This window comes from Rhinoraja longicauda, chromosome 12, assembly GCF_053455715.1.
Source record: "Rhinoraja longicauda isolate Sanriku21f chromosome 12, sRhiLon1.1, whole genome shotgun sequence".
Classification (NCBI taxonomy): Eukaryota; Metazoa; Chordata; class Chondrichthyes; order Rajiformes; family Arhynchobatidae; genus Rhinoraja; species Rhinoraja longicauda.
Genome location: NC_135964.1, coordinates 40,649,819 through 40,674,854, shown reverse-complemented (window position 1 = coordinate 40,674,854; position 25,036 = coordinate 40,649,819). Strand labels below are relative to the sequence as shown.

At 42.6% G+C, this 25,036-nt stretch overlaps 1 protein-coding gene across 3 annotated transcripts in view; it reads right to left on the bottom strand.

The window, feature by feature from the left end:
• Positions 1 to 25,036, bottom strand: part of epha3 (eph receptor A3) — a 251,299-nt gene that overhangs the window by 72,203 nt on the left and 154,060 nt on the right. For all 3 annotated transcript variants that reach the window (XM_078409603.1, XM_078409605.1, XM_078409604.1), the window contains exon 6: positions 5,186 to 5,310. In XM_078409603.1, coding sequence (XP_078265729.1) covers positions 5,186 to 5,310 — 125 coding nt within the window. The remainder of the gene's footprint in view (positions 1 to 5,185; positions 5,311 to 25,036) is intronic.

The window sequence follows — 25,036 nt, the reverse complement described above, 5'->3', positions numbered from 1 at the left end:
TTTCCAGTCAATGAATTAAATAATGAAGTAATATATTAGCATAAACAGGATGAGTCAGTGGGTCCCCTTCATTACATTAACTTCAATGATTCTGTAGGTTTTTAAACAAATTTTACCGTGACTCATTGTGACGGAGTTTAGACTTTACTTTGGACTTTAGATACTGCGTGCAAACAGGCCCTTCGGCCCACCGAGTCCGCGCCGACCAGTGATCCCCACACACTAACACTATCCTACACGCACGAGGGACATTTTACAATTTTTACCAAAGCCAATTAACCTACAAACCTGTACGTCTTTGGAATGTGGGAGAAAAACGAAGCCCTTGGAGAAAACCCACACGGTCAAACGTTCAAACTTTGTACAGACTGCAGGGCGTCTGTGAAAGATTCCAACACTCAATTCAAAGAAAATATGGAGTCACCCAGCATATTCCAAAGAGAATCTGGTAGGAGCCATTGCCAGCAGCGCTAGAGACCCGGGTTTAATCATGATCTCAAGTGTGAAATGTGTGAAGTTTGCATGTTCCAGCTGTTGCTTGGGTTTCTCCAGGTGTTCCTGTTTCCTCGCGCATCCCAAAGAAGTGCGTGTTAGTTGATAGCTTAATTGGCCACTGTAAATTGCCCCTAGTGGGGTGTGGGTGATTAGGGTGGGTGGGGGGGGAGGAATGGATGACAATGAATGTGGGATGAACTTGCAGGTATTAATAACTAAATTTAAGGGACATTTGGACAGGAGGAAAGGTTTCGAGGAATATGGGTCAAACATGAGGAGAGAGGTCTAGTGTAGACGTACATTTTGACTGGCATAGACGAGTAGGGGGAAATAGCTTATTTCTGTGTAAGATGATTCTATGAATCTACAAAATAAATACAAGGTTTCAGTGTAGGATATGTAAATGCATGGCTGATGGTCTGTATGGACTTGGTGAACCGAAGCATCTGTTTCTACGCTCTATCTCTCTATGATTCTATGGCACGATGACAACACAAAATAACTGGCATTATCTCTTGTGTACTATCGGTTTGGCTATATAACATCACTGAATGTATTTCAGTAATTTAGTGGCAGCAAAGCACTTTATACCTTCAAGTCATCACCATGACTTGCCTTAGCAATAATACATTTCCCTTTCTCAGTTTAAAGTGTGTGGAAACACTGAAGAAGGCACCCATTCCTTCTCTCCAGAGATGCTGCCTATCCCGCTGAGGGACTCCAGCATTTGAGTCTACCTCTATTCAATGTAGTCTTTTGCCACAAACTTTGTCCTATACATTAGCTATTGTCGCAGTTGGAGTGTGATGTAAACAGACTAACTTGCAGCTAGCTTCTGTGAATAGCACTTTGCAACTTTAGATTCTAGAAATAACAAATAATTATATTGGATCTTATGAGAATCAGGGGCACCCCAACACAATTAAACATAAGACTGAGTAAGTATAAACCCAATTAGATTCCTCTGATTTTGAAATAACGTTGTGTTTATTAGGTTTTTTTATGAACCGAAGCAATTAATTTGGAATTTAATGCCATTTTCACCATAGGCCTGAAGATCCTTTGTTGGTCCTGGTGGGAGTCATTTAATTATCTTATAAATACGATCAACGCTAGGATAAAATGTATTAGTTTGCTCCTGTGATACTGTTGTAATGATGATTGAACATTTCTGCTCAAGGTCAGGCAATGAGGACTACATAGTGGTAGACAGGGCCTGATCCATTACTGGTGCTGACCTCCCCACCGTCCAAGGGATGGCCCAAAAAGGCGGTCAATATCATCAAAGACCCTCTGATCACGGTCTCATTTCGCTACTGCCATCAGGAAAAAGGTACCTGAAGGTGACCACTGGGTCCAAGAACAGTTTCTTCTTCGCAACCATCAGGCTCTTGAACACCACTTAACACTAACCTCAGCACTAACCTATGATCTGCTATGGACTGTGCCTGTAGTTGCTCTACAGACTTGATGTTTGCACTATTTTGGTTCCCAAGTATTACAGTTATTAATTTGTTGTATTTTTAATTGTTATATATTATCTGCGTGTTATTGGATTACAGGCATTTTAAGCTGCAGCAAGTAAGAATTTCATTGTTCCGCTATTGTGTACAAAATCATGAGAGGAATAGATCAGGCACAGAGTCGCCTGCCCAGAGTAGGGGAATCGAGGACCAGAGGACATAGGTTCAAGGTGAAGGGGAAAAGATTTGATAGGAATCCGAGGGGTAACTTTGGTGGTGGGTGTATGGAACAAGCTGCCAGAAGAGATAGTTGAGGCTGGGACTATCCCATCGTTTAAGAAACAGTTAGACAGGTACATGGATAGGACAGGTTTGGAGGGATAAGGACCAAGTGCGGGCACATGGGACTAGTTACCTGGGACATTGATGGCCAGTGTGGGCAAGTGGGCAAGAGTTTATGATTCTTGATTCTAGAATAATTTCTCATTTTCTGCGAGGGCATTAGGTGGGCACTATACTTTATTAATTTTGAAATAACATAAAAACACTGAGATGGCTGAGATACATGACGATAAGACTGGAGGAAGGATTGGACACAAGGCAGATGGGCTTTAATACGAAGAAGTATTAACTAACAGTTTTCGATTGGAAGAGCAATAAAATGATACAAAATAAAAGGTATAATTTTAAAGGGGATTCAGAAACAGAAATACCATTCTATTAATCTGCAATAGTCTTTGAAGATGACACACAGGTTGCAAAGATGATTTAAAAACCATAGGAATTCTGTACCTGGCCAAATCCATGCTAGAATCAATGGGTCAAATCATGTAAAAAGCAATTATAAGTCTGTGTGTTTGGCCAAATCAGCTCAGCCTAGCTCTTTTATGCACTGAGATTCATTAGTATTGGAGTAAATAGGCATGGCTGCCTGAAATTAGTTAGGACACTTCTGTAATAGAGGATAGACACAAAATGCTGGAGTAACTCAACGGGTCAGGCAGCATCTCTGAAGAAACGGAATAAGTGACGTTTCGGGTCGAGACCCTTCTTCAGACTGAGAGTCAGGCAAGGGGAACGAGAGATATAGACAGTACTTAGGAGAAATGAATGGAGTCATAATGTCATGGAGTCACAGTGTGGAAACAAGCCCTTCAGCCCAACTTGCCCACACCACTGAAAGAAAGCCTAGAAGGAGTCTATAGAACTGATTCACTAGAATACTTCAGCTCAGATTGAGTAGTGATGTATTGAAAATGTTTAACATCAAGACAGATCTAGACAAAATAAATGGAACAATATGATCCCTTCGATGCAAAGGTAGGGACCAGGGAGTACGGTTTTAGTTTCGTTTAGAGATACAGCACGAAAACAGGCCCTTCAGCTCACCGAATCCACGCTGACCAGTGAAAACCCATACACTAACACTATCCCACACTGGCTAAGGACAATTTACAATTTTACCCAGCCAATTAGCCTACAAACATGTACATCTTTGGAACGTGGGAGTAAACCAGAGATCCCGGAGAAAACCCACATGGGTCACCGGAAGAACACACAAAGTCCGTACTAGACAGCACCCATAGTCAGGATGGAACCTGGGTCTCTGGCATTGTGAGGCAGCAACTCTACCACTGCACCACCGTGCCGGCCAGGATGATGGGTGAAAGAATCAGGAGGACATGATAAGATGCTTTCTCATGGAGAACACCCGTGATCTAGAATTCCCGACCAGAAAGATTGGTGAAAGTAGATTTAATTATGGCTTTAAAAAAGGAGCTGGATGAATGTGTGAAGGAGGAAAAAATTCCAAATCCAATGGGAAAGAGTTGAGGAATGGGAATACCCAGATCACTGGCATGGTCTCAGTGGGCCAAATAAACTCCTTCCACACTGCAAAGCTGCTGTGATCATACGGTTCATTCTTGGGTAAAAACACTCGAGAAACAAAGCTATTGATAGCATTCTTCAAATAAAATTGCAAGCCTGTGACCATTAAACTGATTTATCTGCAGTATTTAAAAGAAAAAAAACATGTTAATGTTCACCTTAAGTCATATCTGTTTATGCTATTTTATATGGTCCAGTAAAATTGCTATCTGAATTTTCTGAATGTGCAATATCCAGAATCCCCATTAATTATAATGATTCCTCGATAAAAACACGGAGGCTGAACATTATTCACATTCATTGTGCAGAAACTATTGGACATTAGCTGATGGTTACACACTTAGTTGATGAGAATTGATAGGTGTGGGTCTGGCTGAGGCTTTGTAATAAGCAAAAGGGAGCACTATGACTGAATATTGACATTGTCACAAGATAATAAAGTGCATCGCAATTGGGAAACAGAAAATGTCTGTCGTCAGCTAAAACAGACCTTGTCAGACGGTGCACAAGAGAGCTGAGGAGAGGAGTGACAGAGATAGACTGCTGTGGGAGTGGTATAAAGAAAAGCACAATCGTGATGTTTTGTGGCTTCAGTGGACTGCTTAGTTATGGTGACTGATTAACCTTTACACCATACGTTGTTAATTGCAGCTCCCGTAATTACAGGTTATCCCTTTGTATTTGCATTACATTATTAATTGCAGATCTGCAAGCAAAGTTATTACCTTCTAATTACATTCCTGCTCATAAATTGCATGGTAAAATGCTACCCTCGAGATCTGAAGCTCGGTACTGAATCCTTAAAACAAGACAGAACCTGTGTAAATTAAAAGGGACGCAATCTGTTCTTTGTACTGTCGAAGAGAAGGAGTGCAGGAGCAGTAAAACAAGGGCCACTGGATTGACTGAGATAATGTCGGATAATTTTCTTTGTGCCCTTTCTTTGTCATAACAGAACTGGCATTTCCAATGTAAACATTTATGATTTGGCTGCAGACGGCTTTCAAAGGAAATCCTTTCCCCTTTGAGACGAGCTGGCTGAGATTAGAAGTGAAGCCAGTTCTTTCTTTCCCACTAATTTCCCCACTCTCAACGCCCACACTCGGTGTGTTGAAGAACATTGTATGAAATGAAACCAAACATTTCAAAACAAAACATTCTTACCAAAGAGGAGGATCAGATCCAAGGCTCTGGTTCGTAAGTGCATATGAGACAAATTAATCACAAGAACAGAAGAAAGAACGGCTGTTCATTGAAGTTTTGTGAGAGATAATTTCCTACACACAGTGGGTTTCTTTGTACAGTAGCTGAACACTGAATTTTATTCATTTTCCCACCTTCTCATAGAACTTGACCTCGTAGTCTAATATGATCCCATTCGGGTGTTCGGGCTCTTGCCAAGAGAGAGCAATGCTGTTTCGGGTTGTCCAGTCCTTCTTAATCACTGTGACCAGAGAAGGAGCTAGGAAAGAGCAAAACACAATTAAAGGCCATTTTTTGCAAAAGAAAACCCTGTGCCAAGTGGAATCATTTTCATCCAAAACAAACTCTAATTAAAGTTGTCCCTGTGGCAAGACTGAACAGCTGGAAGCACTGTCTTGGAACACATTTTGGAAATGATAACCCTAACAAAGGATTAGTCTGAGCTTCACAAACGTTCAGACTCCATCAAGTAGAGTCTGCTACAACCGTGAGCAATCTGTCACAACCCTTAACTAAGCGACTGGTGCATATGTGGATAAAGACACATACAGGTATTGCATATGTCAGCTGAAAGCTGTGCCAAAGACACACACACCCTCGCTTACAATTTTTGTAATACTGCCGTTAACCATCCTGCAAACCAAATGATTGAGCATTTAACACACTGAATCATAAAGTAACAGTAAAGTGTGTATTGCACAAATTTGTCACGTTCCTAATCTTATCCATCAATCGGCTCAATGGTGCAGCGGTAGAGTTGGTGCCTCACAGCGCCAGAGACCCGGGTTCGACGTTGGCTATGGGTGCTGTCTGTATGGACTGCTGTCTATAAAGAGTGAAGAAGATGAGATTTTATTGCCTTCCATCACAGTGAGGAATGTGGGGAATCCGCTGTGGTGGATGTTTATGTTAACTTTTATGTAGTTGAGTGTCTTGTTGCTTCTTTTTAGTATGACTGTGTGATAAATCGAATTTCACTGTACCTTAATTGTTACACGTGGCAATAAAATACATTTGAGCTTGTGCATTCTCCCTATGACCAATAGACAATAGACAATAGGTGCAGGAGGAGGCCATTCGGCCCTTCGAGCCAGCACCGCCATTCAATGTGATCATGGCTGATCATTCTCAATCAGTACCCCGTTCCTGCTTTCTCCCCATAGCCCCTGACTCCGCTATCCTTAAGAGCTCTATCTAGCTCTCTCTTGAATGCATTCAGAGAATTGGCCTCCACTGCCTTCTAAGGCAGAGAATTCCACAGATTCACAAATCTCTGACTGAAAAAGTTTTTCCTCATCTCAGTTCTAAATGGCCTACCCCTTATTCTTAAACTGTGGCCCCTTGTTCTGGACTCCCCCAACATTGGGAACATGTTTCCTGCCTCTAACGTGTCCAACCCCTTAATAATCTTATACGTTTCGATAAGACCATGTGGGTTTCCTCCGGGTGCTCCGATTTCCTCCCACATTCCAAAGATGTGCAGGTTTGTAGGCTAATTGGTTTCTGTAAATTGTTCTTTGTGCGGGATAGAATTAATGTACGGGTGGCTAATGGTTGGCGTGGACTCGGTGGGCCAAAGAGCCTGTTCCACGCTGTATTTCGAAAACTAAAACCAAGCTGTATTTAATGCAAACTCTTTCTCACGTGCCAGGGCCCAGTCTGCAAAATACACTGGTGGAGGGTGTGTTTATCCTTTTTTAAAGGATTCTTTCCATTGAATATTTATCTTTCTCCAGCTACTGGCAATTGTTTAGCTGGCTGGTCTTCTCCTGAGTGTAGGCTGCTCTCTGCTTTACTGTCGGGAGAAATGTTCTCCTCTTGTAACTGTTGGCAAGCTAATCAAGTGCCGAGCTCTACCATTTCTTTATCCAACATTTGCACTCCCTGTGAGGGATTGCTCGATGCTGGTCAGCTCCAGGGCTTTGATGAATTTCTTCTCACTTGGTTGAGGAACACACTGAGCCAAATAGATTGTTCCCATTACAATAGATGAAGTCAGTTGACTCACAAAAGACAGTGATCAAGCCCAAGAGAAACAAGATGCTGCAGATGCTGGGAACTTGAGCAGCAAAAACAAAGTGCTGGAGGACCTCAGGAAGTATCCGTGGAGGGGATGGGCAGATGATGTTTGGGTTTGGATCTTTTTTCAGTCTGAATGGGTCCATTCCCTTTGCTGGACACGCTGAGTTCCTCCAGCGCTTTGTTTTATTGTGATCAAATTGAAGAGTCAAGAGTGTTTTACAGTCAAATGTCAGGCAGTCCATACTCATAGAGTCAAAGACTGATGCAGTGTGGAAAAAGGCCCTTTGGCCCAACTTGCCCACTCTGACCAACATGTCCCAGCTACACTAGTCCCACCTGCCCACGTTTGGCCCATATCCCTCCAAATCTGTCCTATCTATGTACCTATCTAACTGTTTCTAAAACATTGCGATAGTCCCTATCTCAACTACCTCCTCTGGAGGCTCGTTCCATACGCCCACCACCCTTTGTGTGAAAAAGTTACCCCCTCAGATTTCTAATAAATCCTTTCCCCTTCACCTTAAACCTATGTCCTCTGGTCCTCAATAGTTACAGTTAAAATTTTAGAAAGGAAATCACAGTTAATTTTTTAATTCATAATCAATTCTCTGATAACATTTCTTTATTTTCGATTTCTATTTTATAACTTTTCCATCCCATTTGTAAAACCATGCATGGCACAAAGCCAAACTGTCTGTTGGGAAATCACCATTAATAGTCTAACATTGGGAATTAAACCTATTATGGACTCACACCCGATGAGTCCATGATGAAATATCATGCCGATTATTGTTTTTATTTAGCTTTGAATGTGAAAAGTGCCTCACACTATTGTGACATTAATAACCTCTGAAATTTGGTTGGTTAATAGTCAAACAGTTCCGTTCAGTTCAGTTTATTGTCACATGCTAATCAGTCAGCAAGAAAGACAATACATGATTACAATCAAACCATTTATAGTGTATAGATACATGGAATAATGTTTAATGCAACGTCATAAGATCATAAGTGTTCAGGGCAGAATTACAGTTAATTGTAATTAATTATGACCCATCAAATCTACTCCACCATTCAATCATGGCTGATCTATCTCTCCCTCCTAACCCCATTCTCCTGCCTTCCCATAATCCCTGACACTCGTACTAATCAAGAATCGACCATTCTCCGCCTTCGAAATATCCATTGACTTGGCCTCCACAGCCTTCTGTGGCAAAGAATTCTACAGATTCACCACCCTCTGAGAGAAAGCCAGTAACGAAGTCAGGTCAGTAAAGCCAGTAAACAGAACGCATCTGAGGCTTGGTCCATTTCATCTTTTGGGAAATAAGGAAGAAATGGATGGGTAAGTGTTGAAAATTCTTTGTCTAATCCTGATTTCCATTCATTGGACTGTAATATTCATGTAATAGGTATGTCAGCACAAGTTAATTATGCAGAGAACTGTCTGGCTGCCCTGTTTTAAAATAAACAGCATCTTAGTCACTGTCAGCATGAATACAGGAGGCACAAGGCAATGAAAACAGACATTTATTTCTAAATATACCTTTAGGCTGACAGCAATTAAATTGCTTGCATCAGGAAATCCCAATCAGGTTACTCAATAATCAAACCACGGCCTTAACATTATGGTCACATCTATCTTAAGTTCGTGCACCTGGTGAGCAATAGCATGCTAAAGTTACAAATATCAGGCACTTCAAATGAATCCATTTTATGCTTATATTTCCATCAAGTCTGAGTTGTGATAATCATCTATGATATCAGACCAATAAATACTTCTGCTTGCACCCGATTACAATCATTTCTACTGGTGTCAGAGTGAACACGCACACATTGCAGTGCCCAGTACTCTGAGACAGACCAGATGGAGATGAATTGTCAGCTGAGAGCAGTGAAATCTTTGCCCCCTTCCTCCACCCTAGTCCTTCCTCTATCAGTTCCACAGTTCTCTATGTTGTTACTCTCGAGATCACACCTTCCCTAGCCAAAAATGGACCTACCAGGTACCGCCCTGCCCAAGGTCATTTGTGGCAGGTCCTGACCAGTTCTCGCCTCCAGCTCTTCACCTCCCCTCCCTCACTCCCTACGTTCAGTCTGACAAAGGGTCCCAACCTGAAACATCACCTATCCTTTTTCCTCCAGAGATGCTGCCTGACCCGCTGGATTACTCCAGCACGTTGTGTCTACCTTTGGTGTAAACCAACATCTGCAGATCTTTGTTTCTGCAGTAATAACATTCAAGGACTTGGGATAGATTGAATATGGAAACAACTTTTGCACGAGGAGCTTGGAATTTTACTTCAAATTAAATTCACAGTAAGAAATTTGGCAGGGAACATAAAGCCCATGGTCACATGTGAGGACTGAATTTGCATTTGGCTTCTCCACATTTTGTTCATATTAATAAAGTATGTTTTCATCTTGAACATTTTGCCAATATAACAGAAAAGTATACATTTCTTTTCTGTTGCACAATAAGGACAGTTCTATTTTACCATTAAATCTCAAAGTATTGTCTTTTTGTTCAGCTTGTTCCATCGGTCATAAGTGATAGGAGCAGAATTAGGACATTAAGTCTACACCACCATTTAATGATGGGTGATTTCTCTCTCCCTCCTAACCCCGTTCTCCTGCCTTCTCCCCATAACCCTTGACACCCGTACTAATCAAGAATCTATCTTTCTCTGCCTTTAAAAATATCCATTGACCTGGCCTCCATAGCCTTCTGTGGCAAAGAATTTCACAGATTCACCACCCTCTGACCAAAGAAATTGCTTCTCATCTTCCTAAAAGAACGTCCTTTAATTCAGAGGCTGTGATCTCTAGTCCTAGGCTCTCCCACAAGTTCCAATCTAGTTGAATGTCATACGAATATGGATATTTATATTTCCTTTCTGTGTGGTTTACTATAGGACATCAGCTCCAAAGGAGAACTACGTATCAGTATATGAAGAAATCTTCAGGCAAGTTCCTTTGTGAAGAATAAGTGGCAAACAACCAGAGAGTCCTGAACTATTATCGGACTATTTTTGATCGGACTTTACTGCCTTTATCTTGCACTAAACGTTATTCCCTTATCATGTGTCTGTACACTGTGAACGGCTCGATTGTAATCATGTATAGTCTTTCCACTGGCTGGTTAACATGGAACAAAAGCTTTTCACTGTACCTTGGTACACATGGCAATAAACTAAACTGAAACTGAACTGAATGAAAAGTTTTAAACACATCTAGGATGGAATAATCCCAGAAGATTATGGTTTAGTCGTAAGGTAAATTGCCTGAGTGGACAGATATGATTAGCGGTTACTTGAAAAGGCCAGCACAATATTATTCTTTCCTCAACAATTGCCAATGAAAACATGGTTGTAGCCTCCACTGATACAGTTTCTGTTTGCCTGCAGTGCACAGGCGTGTACAATATGCAGGAGTTATTACTGGAATTCAATACTGCAAAACAAAACACTTGCAATTTCCATTAGTTATGGAATTAAATGGCATGGATCTGTTCATATGGATTAAGTTTTTCTGCACACATTGTTCTACACAGGAAAGTGATAGTTTTATTGTCCAGAAACATGCTGACTGCAGCAAGAGCAGTTTGTTATTCTTTAATAACGCATACAATAGTTTCCAGATATTTATTTAATAAAGAAACATGCTTAATGATAAGAACCCATTCATACAAACAATCCCACCTGGCACTGCATCACCATGAGGCAATGCCACTGAAAACAAGGACTCAGTAAAATTTGGGCGTGAAACTTCTTGTAGTTTTCTTGTCGTTTTAATGCCAAATTATTAGATCAGTTTACATCGTGGAGAGTCTACAAGAAAGAAACTAACAAGTGTTAGCGCGAGAGAGACCCAGGTTCGATCCTGACTATAGGTGCTGTCTGTACGGAGTTTGTATATTCTCCCCGTGACCTGCGTAGGTTTTATCCGGGATCTCCGGTTTCCTCCCACACTCCAAAGATGTACAGATTTGTAGGTTAATTGGCTTGGTAAATTTGTAAATTGTGCCTAGTGTGTGTGTGATAGTGTCAGTATACATGTGATCGCTGGTCGGTGCAGACTCAGTGGGCCGAGGGCCTGGATCTCTAAACTAAACTAAATTAAAGTAAAGTAAGTGTATATAAATGTTTGCCTGGTGGATCTCCTGTTCCCTGACAGATACTTCTCCTCTACCTTACACAAATAAACTGCAATATGTGTTAGTTTTTATCTGTCAAGTTAACGAGTTTGAAGTTTGAGGATGTTAAAACATTAGTAATTATGTTTGAGCAGGGTATATCCACTTTGTCGGGAAACAGCACATTTCGCTTTGACATTCAGGAAAATAAAGTGATTTAAAAAAAAAAATGTTGTAAATCGAGGTGCTCTGAGCTCTTGGTTCCATAATTATGTTTGAGGAAATGTAAGTTTGGGAACAAAACGTGCAAAGGCTGGGTAGAACATTCCAGCTTGACAGCCTTACAAGCGCAACTCCGAGAGTGTCATTGGAAAAACCCAGAGGGAAAGTGTGGAAATGATACTCCTTCCACCATGCCATTTTGTTTCAAAGAAACGGTTTAAAAATAGAAAGAAAAGTCAAAAGCAGGACACAGTACTCAGTTAACCAACTCAAACACAGGCAAGCAATTCAGATCGACATTTTTACATGGTTGAAACTACACAGCCTCACACACACACAGATACATTTGAAATGTTTCTGACTAATATAAAAAGCAAAACAAGGAACTTGTATTTTAAACGGCATAATTTAAAGCCAGACACACCACTGAAGGCTGTCATTTGACTTGTACATGTGCAGCGCCTGTTTTGTAAAACAAAAATAAAATATTATATTCTCTCCCATGATCGTGCAAATTCTTCATTTTTAAGTGTTTCTTCCTTTTAAAGATAATCGCTCCTGTGGTCGAATGTTCCAGAGTCAAACAGTTCTCTGCATAACGAGATTTCTCCCAGCTCTGCGCGAATCTTTTGGCAGTGATTTTAATAGTAAGGTAGATGGAGTCTGAGTGTGTGGAGATGGGGGAGGGGGAGGGGGTAGGGGGGAGGTGGAGGTGGGGGTGCTGGTGTGTGATGGACTGGGCTGCATTAACAACTCTCTGCAATTTCTTGCGGACTTGGGCAAAGTTATTGCCAAACCAAGTTGTGAAGCATCTTGGAAAGATGCTTTCTGCTGTACATCCAGAGAAATCAGCAAGAGATGTTGGAGATATAGCTTTAAGAAGAAGGACCTTCCTGATTAGTAACAGGTTTGGGTGTTATGAGAAGAAGGCAGGAGAATTGGGTTGAAAGTGAAAGGTAGATCAGCCATGATTGAATAGCGGAGTAGACTTGATGGCCGAATGGCCTAATTCTGCTCCTGTAACTTATGAACTCTAATCTAAACTTGGAGAACAAGTTCGTTTACAATAAAAGGCACAACATCCTGGAGTAACCCAGTGGGCCATGCAGCATCTTGGGAGAACATGATAGGTGATGTTTTGGGCCAGATTCCAAAAAAGAGACAAAATGTTGGAGTAATGCAAAGGGTGAGGCAGCATCTCCGGAGAACATGGAGGGGTGATAGAAACATAGAAACATAGAAACATAGAAACATAGAAAATAGGTGCAGGAGTAGGCCATTCGGCCCTTCGAGCCTGCACCGCCATTCAATATGATCATGGTTGATCATCCAGCTCAGTAACCTGTACCTGCCTTCTCTCCATACCCACTGATCCCTTTAGCCACAAGAGCCACATCTAACTCCCTCTTAAATATAGCTAATGAACTGGCCTCAACTACCTTCTGTGGCAGAGAATTCCACAGACTCACCACTCTCTGTGTGAAGAAATGTTTTCTCATCTCGGTCCTAAAAGACTTCCCCCTTATCCTTAAGCTGTGACCCCTGGTTCTGGACTTCCCCAACATCGGGAACAATCTTCCCGCATCTAGCCTCTCCAACCCCTTAAGAATTTTATATGTTTCTATAAGATGTTTTGGGTCGGAATCCTTCTTCAGACCGACTGGGTCTAGACCCAAAACTCATCTATCTATGTTCTCTAGACATGCTGCCTGAACACTGAATTACTCCAACCCATTGTGTCTAATCTAAATCGGCTCGGTCCTCCTCGCTGTAATATCAGTGAGCTATTAATTCTAAACGGATACTCCAATGCAGCCAGGATTCCAACCGGATTATCCCATAATCATTCAGCTCAGTTGTCAAGCAGCTTACAGGTAACTACTGAATGGGGTGAAGCTGTGCAGAAAAAATGCAGTGACCTTTGCACTGCTTAAGAACCAGTTTCAGCTTCATGGTAGAAGTGGTGATGGGAGGGGAAATGGATCCCATCGCATCTACTCTTGGGATAAAGAGGAGAGCTCCACGTTGAAGTGAATGAAATCTGCAAAGCAGATTTAAACTCATTGGGCTTTAAAACGATGTATTAGGCTGCAGTAGAACAAGGACAAACGAAGCAGAGAATGTCAGCTTGGTTGTTTTAAAGCAAAGTGCTGGTTATCAAACTCAAAATTCCCAACGCTTCTTCAAGTAGCCTCAGTAGGACGGCAATCTTTCCCCCAGGAACAATTCTTTCATAAGGGATAGCACGCAAAATTTCTCTCCCATCGTCCATTTCGCACACGATAATGGGTGACACCCATCTTCGAAGGAATCTACAGGAGTCGCTGCCTCAAAAAGGCAGCCAGCATCATAAGGGACCCACATCACCTTGGCCACTCTCTCATTTCACTCCTGCCATTGGAATGAAAGTACAGGAGCCTGAAAACTAACATCCTGGTTCTGGAGCAGCTTTTTCCTCTATATATATATCTATCTATCTATATATATACCCACAGGATTTTTGTTGTTGTTCATTATTGGCTTTACAGAGTACAATGTTTACATATCTTTTGTGCTGCTAAATGTAAGGATGTCAGTGTTCAATTTCAGGACATCTGACAATAAAACACTCTTGACTTGAATTGACTCTTGACAGTGTCAAATTCCTCATTTGTGCCATTTTAAATGTAAAAGTTCACACTGATGAGAAAAAACCTATAAAATATGCATATATAACCTATAAAACACAAAGTGTATGATATATTTAGCCTCAGGGAGTGGCAGGGTAATGAATGAGTTCTGTTTTTAAAGTCGTCTACAAGTCGATTTTGTGCGTAAATCAGAAAGTACAGAAAGATCACTTGATGAAGTAACCGTACGTCCACAGTATTCTAATGAATGGCATCAAATGCGCGCAAGACTGATATGAAGGAACAATTATTAAAGGTGCAGAGAAAGAGGGAGAAAACTAGTTCTGCTCTTTAAAGGAACAAACATATGCCAAACTTTTGAATTTAATAATAATGCGGGAACTCATTCGTATGTAGGGGTGTCTGCAAATTGGGCGTTACTTGTACTTGGATGGCCCATATTCCACAGAAAAATAACCTTCATGTTACTTTGGAGGTTTGAGTTGTTTGGAGCAAAGGTTTTTTTGTTCTTGAAAAAGTCAATGAAGTTGCATAAATGAAAATGACAATTTTTTTGTATTAAGATCCATTTCTTATCTTCTTACATTCCCAAAGAATGTAAGATATGGAAGCAGAGGTATGCCACTCATCTCTTCATGCCTGCTCTGCTATCAAATAAGATCATGGCAGATATCTTACTGCAGAACTATGTCCTAAAATAAACCCCTTGTCATATAGTACAAACAAGGAACTGCAGATGCTAGTTTACACAAAAAGACACAAGTGCCAGAGTAACTCAGTAGGTCAGCCATGACCATGCTATGAGTTTTTAGTTTTAGTTTTAGAGATACGGCACAGAAACAGGCCCTTCGGCCCACCGTGTCTGCACCGACCAGCGATCCCTGCACATTAACACTATCCTACGCACACTCGGGCCAATTTACACTTTATTACAAGCCTGTACGTCTTTGGAGTTTGGGAGGAAACTGAATCTCTCGGAGAAGACCCATGCGGTCACGGGGAGAACGTACAAACACCGTACAGACAGCACCCATAGTTGGGATCGAACCCGGGTATCTAGCGTTGCAAGGGCTGTAAGGCAGAAACTCTACCTCTGCGCCACCTTGCCACCCCGCGGAGTTGTGCGGTAGGATCTTCTTGTTTTCACACCTGTGCCCAGGACAATCCTGCCTTAACATCTGTAAGCCAATACGGACTTGCCCCGGGAGTCTGCAATCAGGTAGGGGGGCAAAACATTGTCTAGTGCAAAGGGGGTGATACCCGTCTGTGGAAGAAGGAGGCAGACTTGCCATTTATCAACCTTTGGAGCTTATAGCTTCTTTTAAATAGTGAACCGAGCTGATGTGAGTGGAATGTATAGAATTTAAAACTATACGATTTTAAAATGTGAGAAGAAAAGATATGGATGTTAACACAAAATAAAATTGACTTTTTCAAGAACAATAAACGTCTTTGCTCCAACAATAAGACAAAGATTGTTTACTTAAAGGCAGGATAAGCAAATTGAGAGCAAATTGAGAGCAAAGATAAGTTCCTTGCCTTTATACTATAGACACTTGGTGTTTCTTTCTTCCAGGTGGTTTGAACCATATTACATTTCATCAAAAACTAATTATCCATTTGTCATTTTTTTCTTGCCTAACGATAGTTCCCTGGTTTGACCTCCAGCCTATTCCTCAGGGAACTGGGGAGGTTTGGAAATTAAAGAGTGGCCCCAAAGGCTGACAGCAACTCAGCAAATCACACCCAGCCTCTTAAGGGGAGCAGACTCAAGTGTTTTGCACTGGTGGAGCGGGGTATTCCCCAGTAAAATGAAGGGCACTCTCGCTGTCTGACAGCTCAGAAAGTGATTACTCAGTAGGTTTCCCGAAAACAGGAAGCAGTTTTAATAAGAAATTGATTTTTTTTTTAAACAAACGACCTTTCTGCGACTCAGGTCAATGAAAGACGCCAGGTTAACTGCCTCAATTACTTGTGGAATAACAGTGAACCAAAGAACTTACAGGTCAATGGCTCCAAAACCTACTGATAAAATGATGGAATATATTCAGATGGACGCAGAGGGCTGGGAGAAGGACATTGATGAAATCCAGGTGCTTTGCCCTCCCAGGATATTTTCTGACCAACGAGGCAGATTTTGTTCAGTTTCTTTCCGTGATATTGATAAACACTGATGTCAACCTTTGTGCATTTCACATTTTCTCATGTTATATACAGGTACTTGGGCAGCGCAGTAGTGCAGCTGGTAGTGCTGCTGCCTTACAACGCCAGAGACCCCGGTTCGACCCTGACGTCGGATACTGTCTGTGTGCAGTTTACATCTTCTCCCTGTGACTGCGTGGGTTTCTTCCGGGTGCTTCTGTATCCTCCAACATTGGTGACCCTCAGACTATCTTTGAGTGGATATTATCTTGCAGTGAACATTATTCCCTTATCATGTATCTATACACTGTACAGCTCGATTGTAATCATATTGTATATTGTAGCGTGTTGATAAAGGCAAGGAGCCAGGTATTTTGGGAAGGTATATTTATTGGTTCGTGGGTCTCAGACGGGTCTAGTCTGCCGGAATGGCTTGGCGCCCAAACCTTGTCCTTTTATACCTGAGTCCAGGACCGCCTCCCGGGACTGGTCCATTCCCGTGCCGAGGGGTCGGTAGTAGTATGGCCCGACCCTTGGGAGCCGCCACAATATTGTCTTTCCGCTGACTGGTTAGCGCATAACAAAATCTCTTCACTGTACTTCGGAACACGTGGCAATAAACTAAACTGAAACAAAGTTATGCAGGTTTGCTGGTTGATTGACCCCTGTAAAATTGCCCCTAGTATGTAGAGATTTGATGAGAAAGTGGGATACGTGGACTCGGTGAGCTGAAGGGCCTGTTTCCATGCTGTATCTTGAAAACATCTCAGTATAGCTGGGAACTATATTCGGTATTCTGAAACTTTTCCTTTGCTCTACCTATTGTATTTGGGTCGAAAGAAAGGGTCAGGACCCGAAACATTACCCATTCCTTTTGTCCAGAGATGCTGCCTGACTCGCTGAGTCACTCCAGCATTTTGTGTCTATCTTTGGTGTAAACCAACATCTGCAACATCGCCCAGAGAGTTGTGACTCTGTGGAATTCTCTGCCACAGAAGTTAGTGGAGGCCAATTCACTGGATGTTTTCAAGAGGGAGTTAGATTTAGCTCTTAGGGCTAAAGGAATCAAGGGATTTGGGGAAAAAGTAGGAACAGGGTACTGATTTTAGATGATCAGCCATGATCATATTGATCATATTGAATGGCTCGAAGGGCCTGCTCCTGCAACTATTTTTCCATGTTTCTATGTTTCCTACGCACTATTGTAGTTGAGCTTGGCTTGATTGTATTTATGTACAGTATTATGTGATTTTTATTGAATCGCATGCGAAACAAAGCTTTTCACTATGCCTCAGTACACGTGACAGTAATAACTCTGAACCTGAACCTAAACCTAGCCTGAGACAGCTATCTTCTGCACTCCTAATTGAACCAGGATTGATCCACTGGCTTGATGGTAATGGTAGAATGACAAATATGCAATGCCAAAAGGTTATAATAGTTGCCCTAAAGGCAGCCAATGTTATTTAATATACTTGTTTATTGTCGGTCTCTGTGGATATAATTCACAATGTTGCTGCCCTGAACTTTGGCGCAGTTCAGAAGTAAAATCAACAAAATATTATATACTTAGAGATGAAAGACTTTGAACATGATTGTTATTCAGTTCACTTTTCAAACCAACATTTATTATTCCTGTTCCACTTCAGATTTGCCATACATTTTTAGAACACTGGTATATTTACTTTGCCATAATTTCAGAAGTAAAATATTTTACGAAATGAAAACAATCTTTTTCTCCGCACAGCTGACTATTTTAACAGATCTGAAATGAACTTTTTTTATTTATAACTGGATCGTTTGATTGTTAAAAGAAATATGCTCTTCTAAAGAGAACTTGTTCACATTCTAAACCAAAAGAGCCACAGCTGTAATAACAGTCAGTGAAGCACAGAGTTACTATATCATATTGTTTGATGAATTTTAGTCATTTGTGATACTTTTTTTTGGATACTTGTAGGGGGATAGACACAAAATGCTGGAGTAAATCAGTGGGTTAGGCAGCATCTCTGGATAGGAATGAGTGATCTTTTGGGTTGAGACCTTTCTTCAGACTGAGAGTCAGGGGAAAGCGAGACACAGAGATATGGAAGGGTAAGGTGTGAAAATAAGACATCAAAGGGGATGTAGCTCAAGGAAAATGTAGAATAGATCATTGTTAGCTGGGGAAGGTGACAACGAAGCATACAAAGATAACATTTAATCAGGAGGACAGTCAGACTAGTCAGAAAACTAGGATGGGGAAAGGATGGAGAGAGAGGGAAAGTAAGGGTTACTTTAAGTTAGAGAAGTCAATATTCACACCGCTGGGTTGTAAGCTGCCCAAGCGAAATATGATAGTGCAGGAAAATAACTGCAGATGCTGGTACAAATCGAAGGTATCACAAAATGCTGGAGTAACTCAGTAGGTAAGGCAGCATCTCAGGAGAGAAGGAATGGGTGACGTTTCGGGCCGAGACCCTTCTTCAGACTGAAGAAGGGTCTCGACCCGAAACGTCACCCATTCCTTCTCTCCTGAGATGCTGCCTGACCTGCTGAGTTACTCCAGCATTTTGTGATACCAAGCGAAATATGAGGTGCTATTCCTCCAATTTGCATTGGGCCTCACTCTGACAGTGGAGGAGGCCCAGGGCAGAAAGGTCAGTATGGGTTGGGGAGGGGGAGTTAAAGTGTTTAGCACCGGGAGATCATGTAGGTTTAGGCGGACTGAGTGGAGGCGCTCAGCGAAACGATCGTTGAGCTGCGCTCGATCTCGGAATAATCCATTTCAAGCAATCATCTCTCTCTGGCCTTGTGGATTCAGTGTAAGGATGCAGCTATCCAGGAATGCTTCTGAATCAAATCAAAATAATCAGAACCATCGACTCTTTTAAATTCAGGGCACATAAATATCTGCAGTACACTGCAGGCTTTCATGCAGTTGGACCACATAAGGAGGAAAGGGCACTGCAAACAATTATATTCTTCAAAGCAACAGTATAAATAAAAGCAGCAATTCGGTACCATATTACTCTGAATCTGAGATGTTAATTACTGTGGTGGAATCCGTCTAACTATAGGTCTGCTGTAGGACGAACCGCTGTGGCAAATCCCAGGCTAATGTTCCCAGCACCAGGTAAATCAATGGGATAAATAAACACTGTAATCCAAACATGTGCAATCACGAGTCAATGCAACTGCGAGCATCTTACTGCTTTGCGATGCCCAACTATGTGTATGCATGAATATAGAACAGCAATGAAATTAATTCAGAGCGTTCAACTTTAATGTGGTGTCGTACGTGTTTACAGAAACTCCAGAGAGTTCACTGGAACAATGCAGTTTACTGCAAACACCTCATAAAGAAAGTGCCTTGTAACTCTGATAAAACTACGTAATTTTCAGAAAAGCATTACTTCAATATTTAAAGAATTGATCTTGAAATTTGATTGTGCGGCACTGTTTTGTTCATTGAGATGTGGTAACAGATTGATTTTTCTGGAGTGGAAAGTGACTGTGAACCTTTGCAGATGTAATTATACTGCTCTGGAAATGTAACCAGGCAATGCCAGTCCTGAATCGTCCTTGGACCAATGATGCATTTTCCACTGCTGGAGTGTGCTCATCCACATGGTTCTGAGGCATGCTATTCATCAGCACTCTTTAATCAAACAGTTTTAAGGGTGTCGGAAGGAACTGCAGGTGCCAGTTTAAACCGAAGATAGGCACAAAAAGCTGGAGTAACTCAGCGGGACAAGCAGCATCTCTGGAGAGAAGGAATGGGTGACGTTTTGGGTCAATTACTCAGTTGCACCTCTTTCATAAGGTCTATCATGTTGAGGGTTTGGAAATATCTCCACCTTTAGCAGTTCATTACTGTTTGCTTTAAAAGGGCACATATCATTTCACAATCAAAACAATCCATATTAATTGGTGTGGGCTGCAAAACAGCAAGCCCAGTGGAGAGACAGAAAATCCCAGGCAGAAACCTCTGGATTGAATCATTTGACTGCAAAGTTTTTGTTGAATTCCCTCCTTCATAAATGTGAGTGCTTTATTACCTTCATCGCAGATTGCTGGCCAATATCACAGGCTCAGTGGGATCTGTACAAGTGCACCCCAAGTTGAGAGGAAAAGCTAGCTGTAAAAGTGGAACTAATGTCCAGCAATCTTAATTTACCAAAGCTGTTGTGAAAAGCATGAGCCTGGCAGAGGTATCCGCCCTTTTATTCATTGTCGTTTTAAATTTGTATTCTGCTGCTGCCAGAGGCACCATTTGTTATCCGTCCCCAATTTCCTCATTAGCTGAGTAGTTTACTGTACTATTTGAATTGGCACTTAAAAGCCAACCACATTGATAGTTCTGAAGTTACAACAAAGGCATGTCTGGGCAGCAATGTTCCTTTGCTGTAGGAAATTAATAAATGGAATGTGTTTGTATAACAACTATGTTATGCTAAGGTCACTATTACTGTTATTCGTCTTTTATGGCAGATCCATTTAATTATTTGAATTTAAATTAATTACCACCCATGGTGATTCTATCAGGAAAAATGTTCCTGATTTTGGGAGAGTCCAGAACCGGGGGTCACAGTTTAAGAATGAGGGGTTGGCCATTTAGGACTGAGATGAAGAAAAACTTTCTCACCCAGAGATTTGTGAATCTGTGGAATTCTCTGCCACAGAAGGCAGTGGAGACCAATTCACTGGATATTTACAAAAGTTAGACAATAGACAATAGGTGCATCAGTAGGCCATTCGGCCCTTCAAGCCAGCACCACCATTCAATGTGATCATGGCTGATCATTCTCAATCAGTACCCTGTTCCTGCCTTCTCCCCATATCCCCTGACTCCACTATCCTTAAGAGTTCTAAGAGTTAGATTTAGATTTGAGGGCTAAAGGAATCAAGGGAAATGGGGAAAAAGCAGGAACGGGCTACTGATTTTGGATGATCAGGCATGATCATATTGAATGGCAGTGCCGGCTCAAAGGGCCAAATGGGCTACTCCTGCACCTATTTTCTATGTTTCTATGTTTAATACCCGGTTGAGCCCAGTATCTTAGTTAATGTGCAAGCAAACGCCGATCTAAGCATAAATTTTCGTACTATCTACAGAATTAATTCTTTTTATTCTCTTCCATCAGATTTGCCTCTCGCTGGATCTGACTCTGCAGCTATAAAGTTCAGGTGTTTCATGACATTAAAACAATGACAATCCTCACCAGACTTTGAAAAAAAATTGGGTACTAACAATTTTTAGACTGAATGTGAACGCATCCCCATCACATGAGTCGCAATTCTGAGGATTTCAAATCGTGTTATAAAGATTAAGGGGCAGAAAACAAAAGTTCACCGCAACATATGTGAATTTGTCAGTAAAATTATCAGTGGACTGGATATTACTCTGATTATGCTTGTTAGAAAACAGCAGGTCAGCAGCAGAGCATATTGTTTTGGGAAACATTAGAAATTGGGTCCCTTTCAGAATGGCAGGCAGTGACTAGTGGGGTACCGCAAGGCTCAGTGTTGGGACCGCAGCTATTTACAATATACATCAATGACTTGGATGAAGGGATTAAAAGTACCATTAGCAAATTTGCCGATGATACAAAGCTAGGTGGCAGTGTGAACTGTGAGGAAGATGCTATGAGGTTGCAGGGTGACTTGGACAGGTTGTGTGAGTGGGCGGATGCATGGCAGATGCAGTTTAATGTGGATAAGTGTGAGGTTATCCACTTTGGTGGTAAGAATAGGAAGGCAGATTATTATTTGAATGGTATAAGAAAATAACTGCAGATGCTGGTACAAATCGATTTATTCACAAAATGCTGGGGTAACTCAGCAGGTCAGGCAGCATCTCGGGAGAGAAGGAATGGGTGATGTTTCGGGTCGAGACCCTTCTTCAGACTGATGTCAGGGGGGCGGGACAAAGGAAGGATATAGGTGGAGACAGGAAGATAGAGGGAGATCTGGGAAGGAGGAGGGGAAGGGAGGGACAGAGGAGCTATCCAAAGTTGGAGAAGTCGACGTTCATACCACCGGGCTGCAAACTGCCCAGGTGAAATATGAGGTGGTGCTCCTCCAACTTCCGGCGGGCCTCACTATGGCACTGGAGGAGGCCCATGACAGAAAGGTCAGACTGGGAATGGGAGGGGGAGTTAAAGTGCTCGGCCACCGGGAGATCAGTTTTGTTAATGCGGACCGAGCGCAGGTGTTCAGCGAAGCGATCGCCGATCCTGCGCTTGGTTTCGCCGATGTAAATAAGTTGACATCTAGAGCAGCAGATGCAATAGATGAGGTTGGAGGAGGTGCAGGTGAACCTTTGTCTCACCCTGAAAGACTGTTTGGGTCCTTGGATGGAGTTGAGGGGGGAGGTAAAGGGACAGGTGTTGCATCTCGTGCGGTTGCAGGGGAAAGTGCCCGGGGTTGGGGTGGTTTGGGTAGGAAGGGACGAGTGGACCAGGGAGTTACGGAGGGAACGGTCTCTGCGGAACGCAGAGAGGGGAGGGGATGGGAAGATATGGCCAGTGGTGGGGTCCTGTTGTAGGTGACGGAAATGTTGGCGGATGATATGTTGGATCCGCTGGCTGGTGGGGTGGAAGGTGAGAACGAGGGGGATTCTGTCCTTGTTGCGAGTGGGGGGAGGGGGAGCAAGAACGGAGCTGCGGGATGTAGAAGAGACCCTAGTGAGAGCCTCATCTATAATGGAGGAGGGGAAGCCCCGTTTTCTGAAGAACAAGGACATCTCGGAAGCCCTAGTGCGAAACACCTCATCCCGGGCGCAGATGCGGCGTAGACGGAGGAATTGGGAGTAGGGGATAGACTTTTTGCAGGGGACCGGGTGGGAAGAAGTGTAGTCCAGATAGCTGTGCGAGTCGGTGGGTTTGTAGTAAATGTCCGTCACTAGTCTGTCTCCTGTGATGGAGATGGTGAGGTCCAGAAACGGGAGGGAGATGTCAGAGATAGTCCAGGTATATTTAAGGACAGGATGTAAATTGGAGGTGAAGTGTATGAAGTCAGTGAGTTCTGCATGGGTGCAAGAGGTAGCACCAATGCAGTCGTCGATGTAGCGGAGGTAGAGTTCGGGGATGGGGCCAGTGTACGTCTGGAACAGTGTCAAGTTAGGAAAAGGGGACGTACAAAGTGATCTGGATGTCTTAGTGCATCAGTCACTGAAAGGAAGCATGCAGGTACAGCAGGCAGTGAAGAAAGCCAATGGAATGTTGGCCTTCATAACAAGAGGAGTTGAGTATAGGAGCAAAGAGGTCCTTCTGCAGTTGTACAGGGCCCTAGTGAGACCGCACCTGAAGTACTGTGTGCAGTTTTGCTCTCCAAATTTGAGGAAGGATATTCTTGCTATTGAGGGCGTGCAGCGTTGGTTTACTAGGTTAATTCCCGGAATGGCGGGACTGTCATATGTTGAAAGACTGGAGCGACTAGGTTTGTATACACTGGAATTTAGAAGGATGAGAGGGGATCTTATCGAAACGTATAAGATTATTAAGGGGTTGGACATGTTAGAGGCAGGAAACATGTTCCCAATGTTGGGGGAGTCCAGAACCAGGGGCCACAGTTTAAGAATAAGGGGTAGGCCATTTAGAACAGAGATGAGGAAAAACTTTTTCAGTCAGAGAGTTGTGGATCTGTGGAATTCTCTGCCTCAGAGGGCAGTGGAGGCCAATTCTCTGAATACATTCAAGAGAGAGCTAGATAGAGCTCTTAAGGATAGCGGAGTCAGGGGGTATGGGGAGAAAGCAGGAACGGGGTACTGATTGAGAATGATCAGCCATGATCACATTGAATGGCGGTGCTGGCTCGAAGGGCCGAATGGTCTACTCCTGCACCTATTGTCTATTGTCTATTGTCTATTGTAAAATTATAATTCCCAAATATCACAGGTACAAGTGCACTCTGACGATTGATTTTAACTTACATGTAACAGGAGGTGACCATTTTCCCCATCATATCCATGCTGACTCCTAAGAGAGCAATCCCATTGATCCCTCTCTTTATTTCCCTGATTCCTTGCAAGGTATTATCTCTCGTACGAGCCTATCAAGTCTCCTTTGATTGTTTCTTTTGACCATTTACCTACAGTAAGATATTACATACAGTTTAGAGATATAGCACGGAAACAGGCCCTTCGGCCCACCGAGTCCGTGCCGACCACCGATCCTCGCACACTTACACTATACTACACTACACTATACTACACACTGGGGACAATTTACATTAATGCCAATCCAATTAGCCTACAATCCTGTACGTCTTTGGAGTGTGGGAGGAAACCATAGTTCCCGATGAAAACCCACGAGAATGTACCAACAGACAACACCGGTATTCAGGATTGAACCTGGGTCTCTGGCGCTGTAAAGCAGCAACTCTACCACTGCGCCACCGGGCGGCCCCGATTGTCGATCAACACACTTGCATGTCTTTGGGATGTGGGAGGAAGCAGCAGCACCTGGACAGAACTTATGGGGAGAATGTGCAAACTTTGCACCGACAACCTATGAGTTTAGTTTAGTTTAGAGATACAGCACAGAAACAGGCCCTTCGGTCCACTGAGTCCGCACTGACCAGCGATCTCCGCACATTAACGCTCTCCTACACACACGGGGAGAGCACACAAACTCCGTACAGACAGCACCTATAGTCGGGATCGAACTCGGGTCTCCGACACTGTAGCACTGTAAGGCAGCAAATCTACCGCTGTGCGCTGGGCCGCCCTGATTGTCGATCTGCACAATTGCATGCCCCTGGAATATGGGAGAAAGCAGCATTACCTGTAGGAATGTCCAAACCCTGCACCAACAATCCCTGAGGTCGGGATTGAACCCAGATCACTGGAGCTA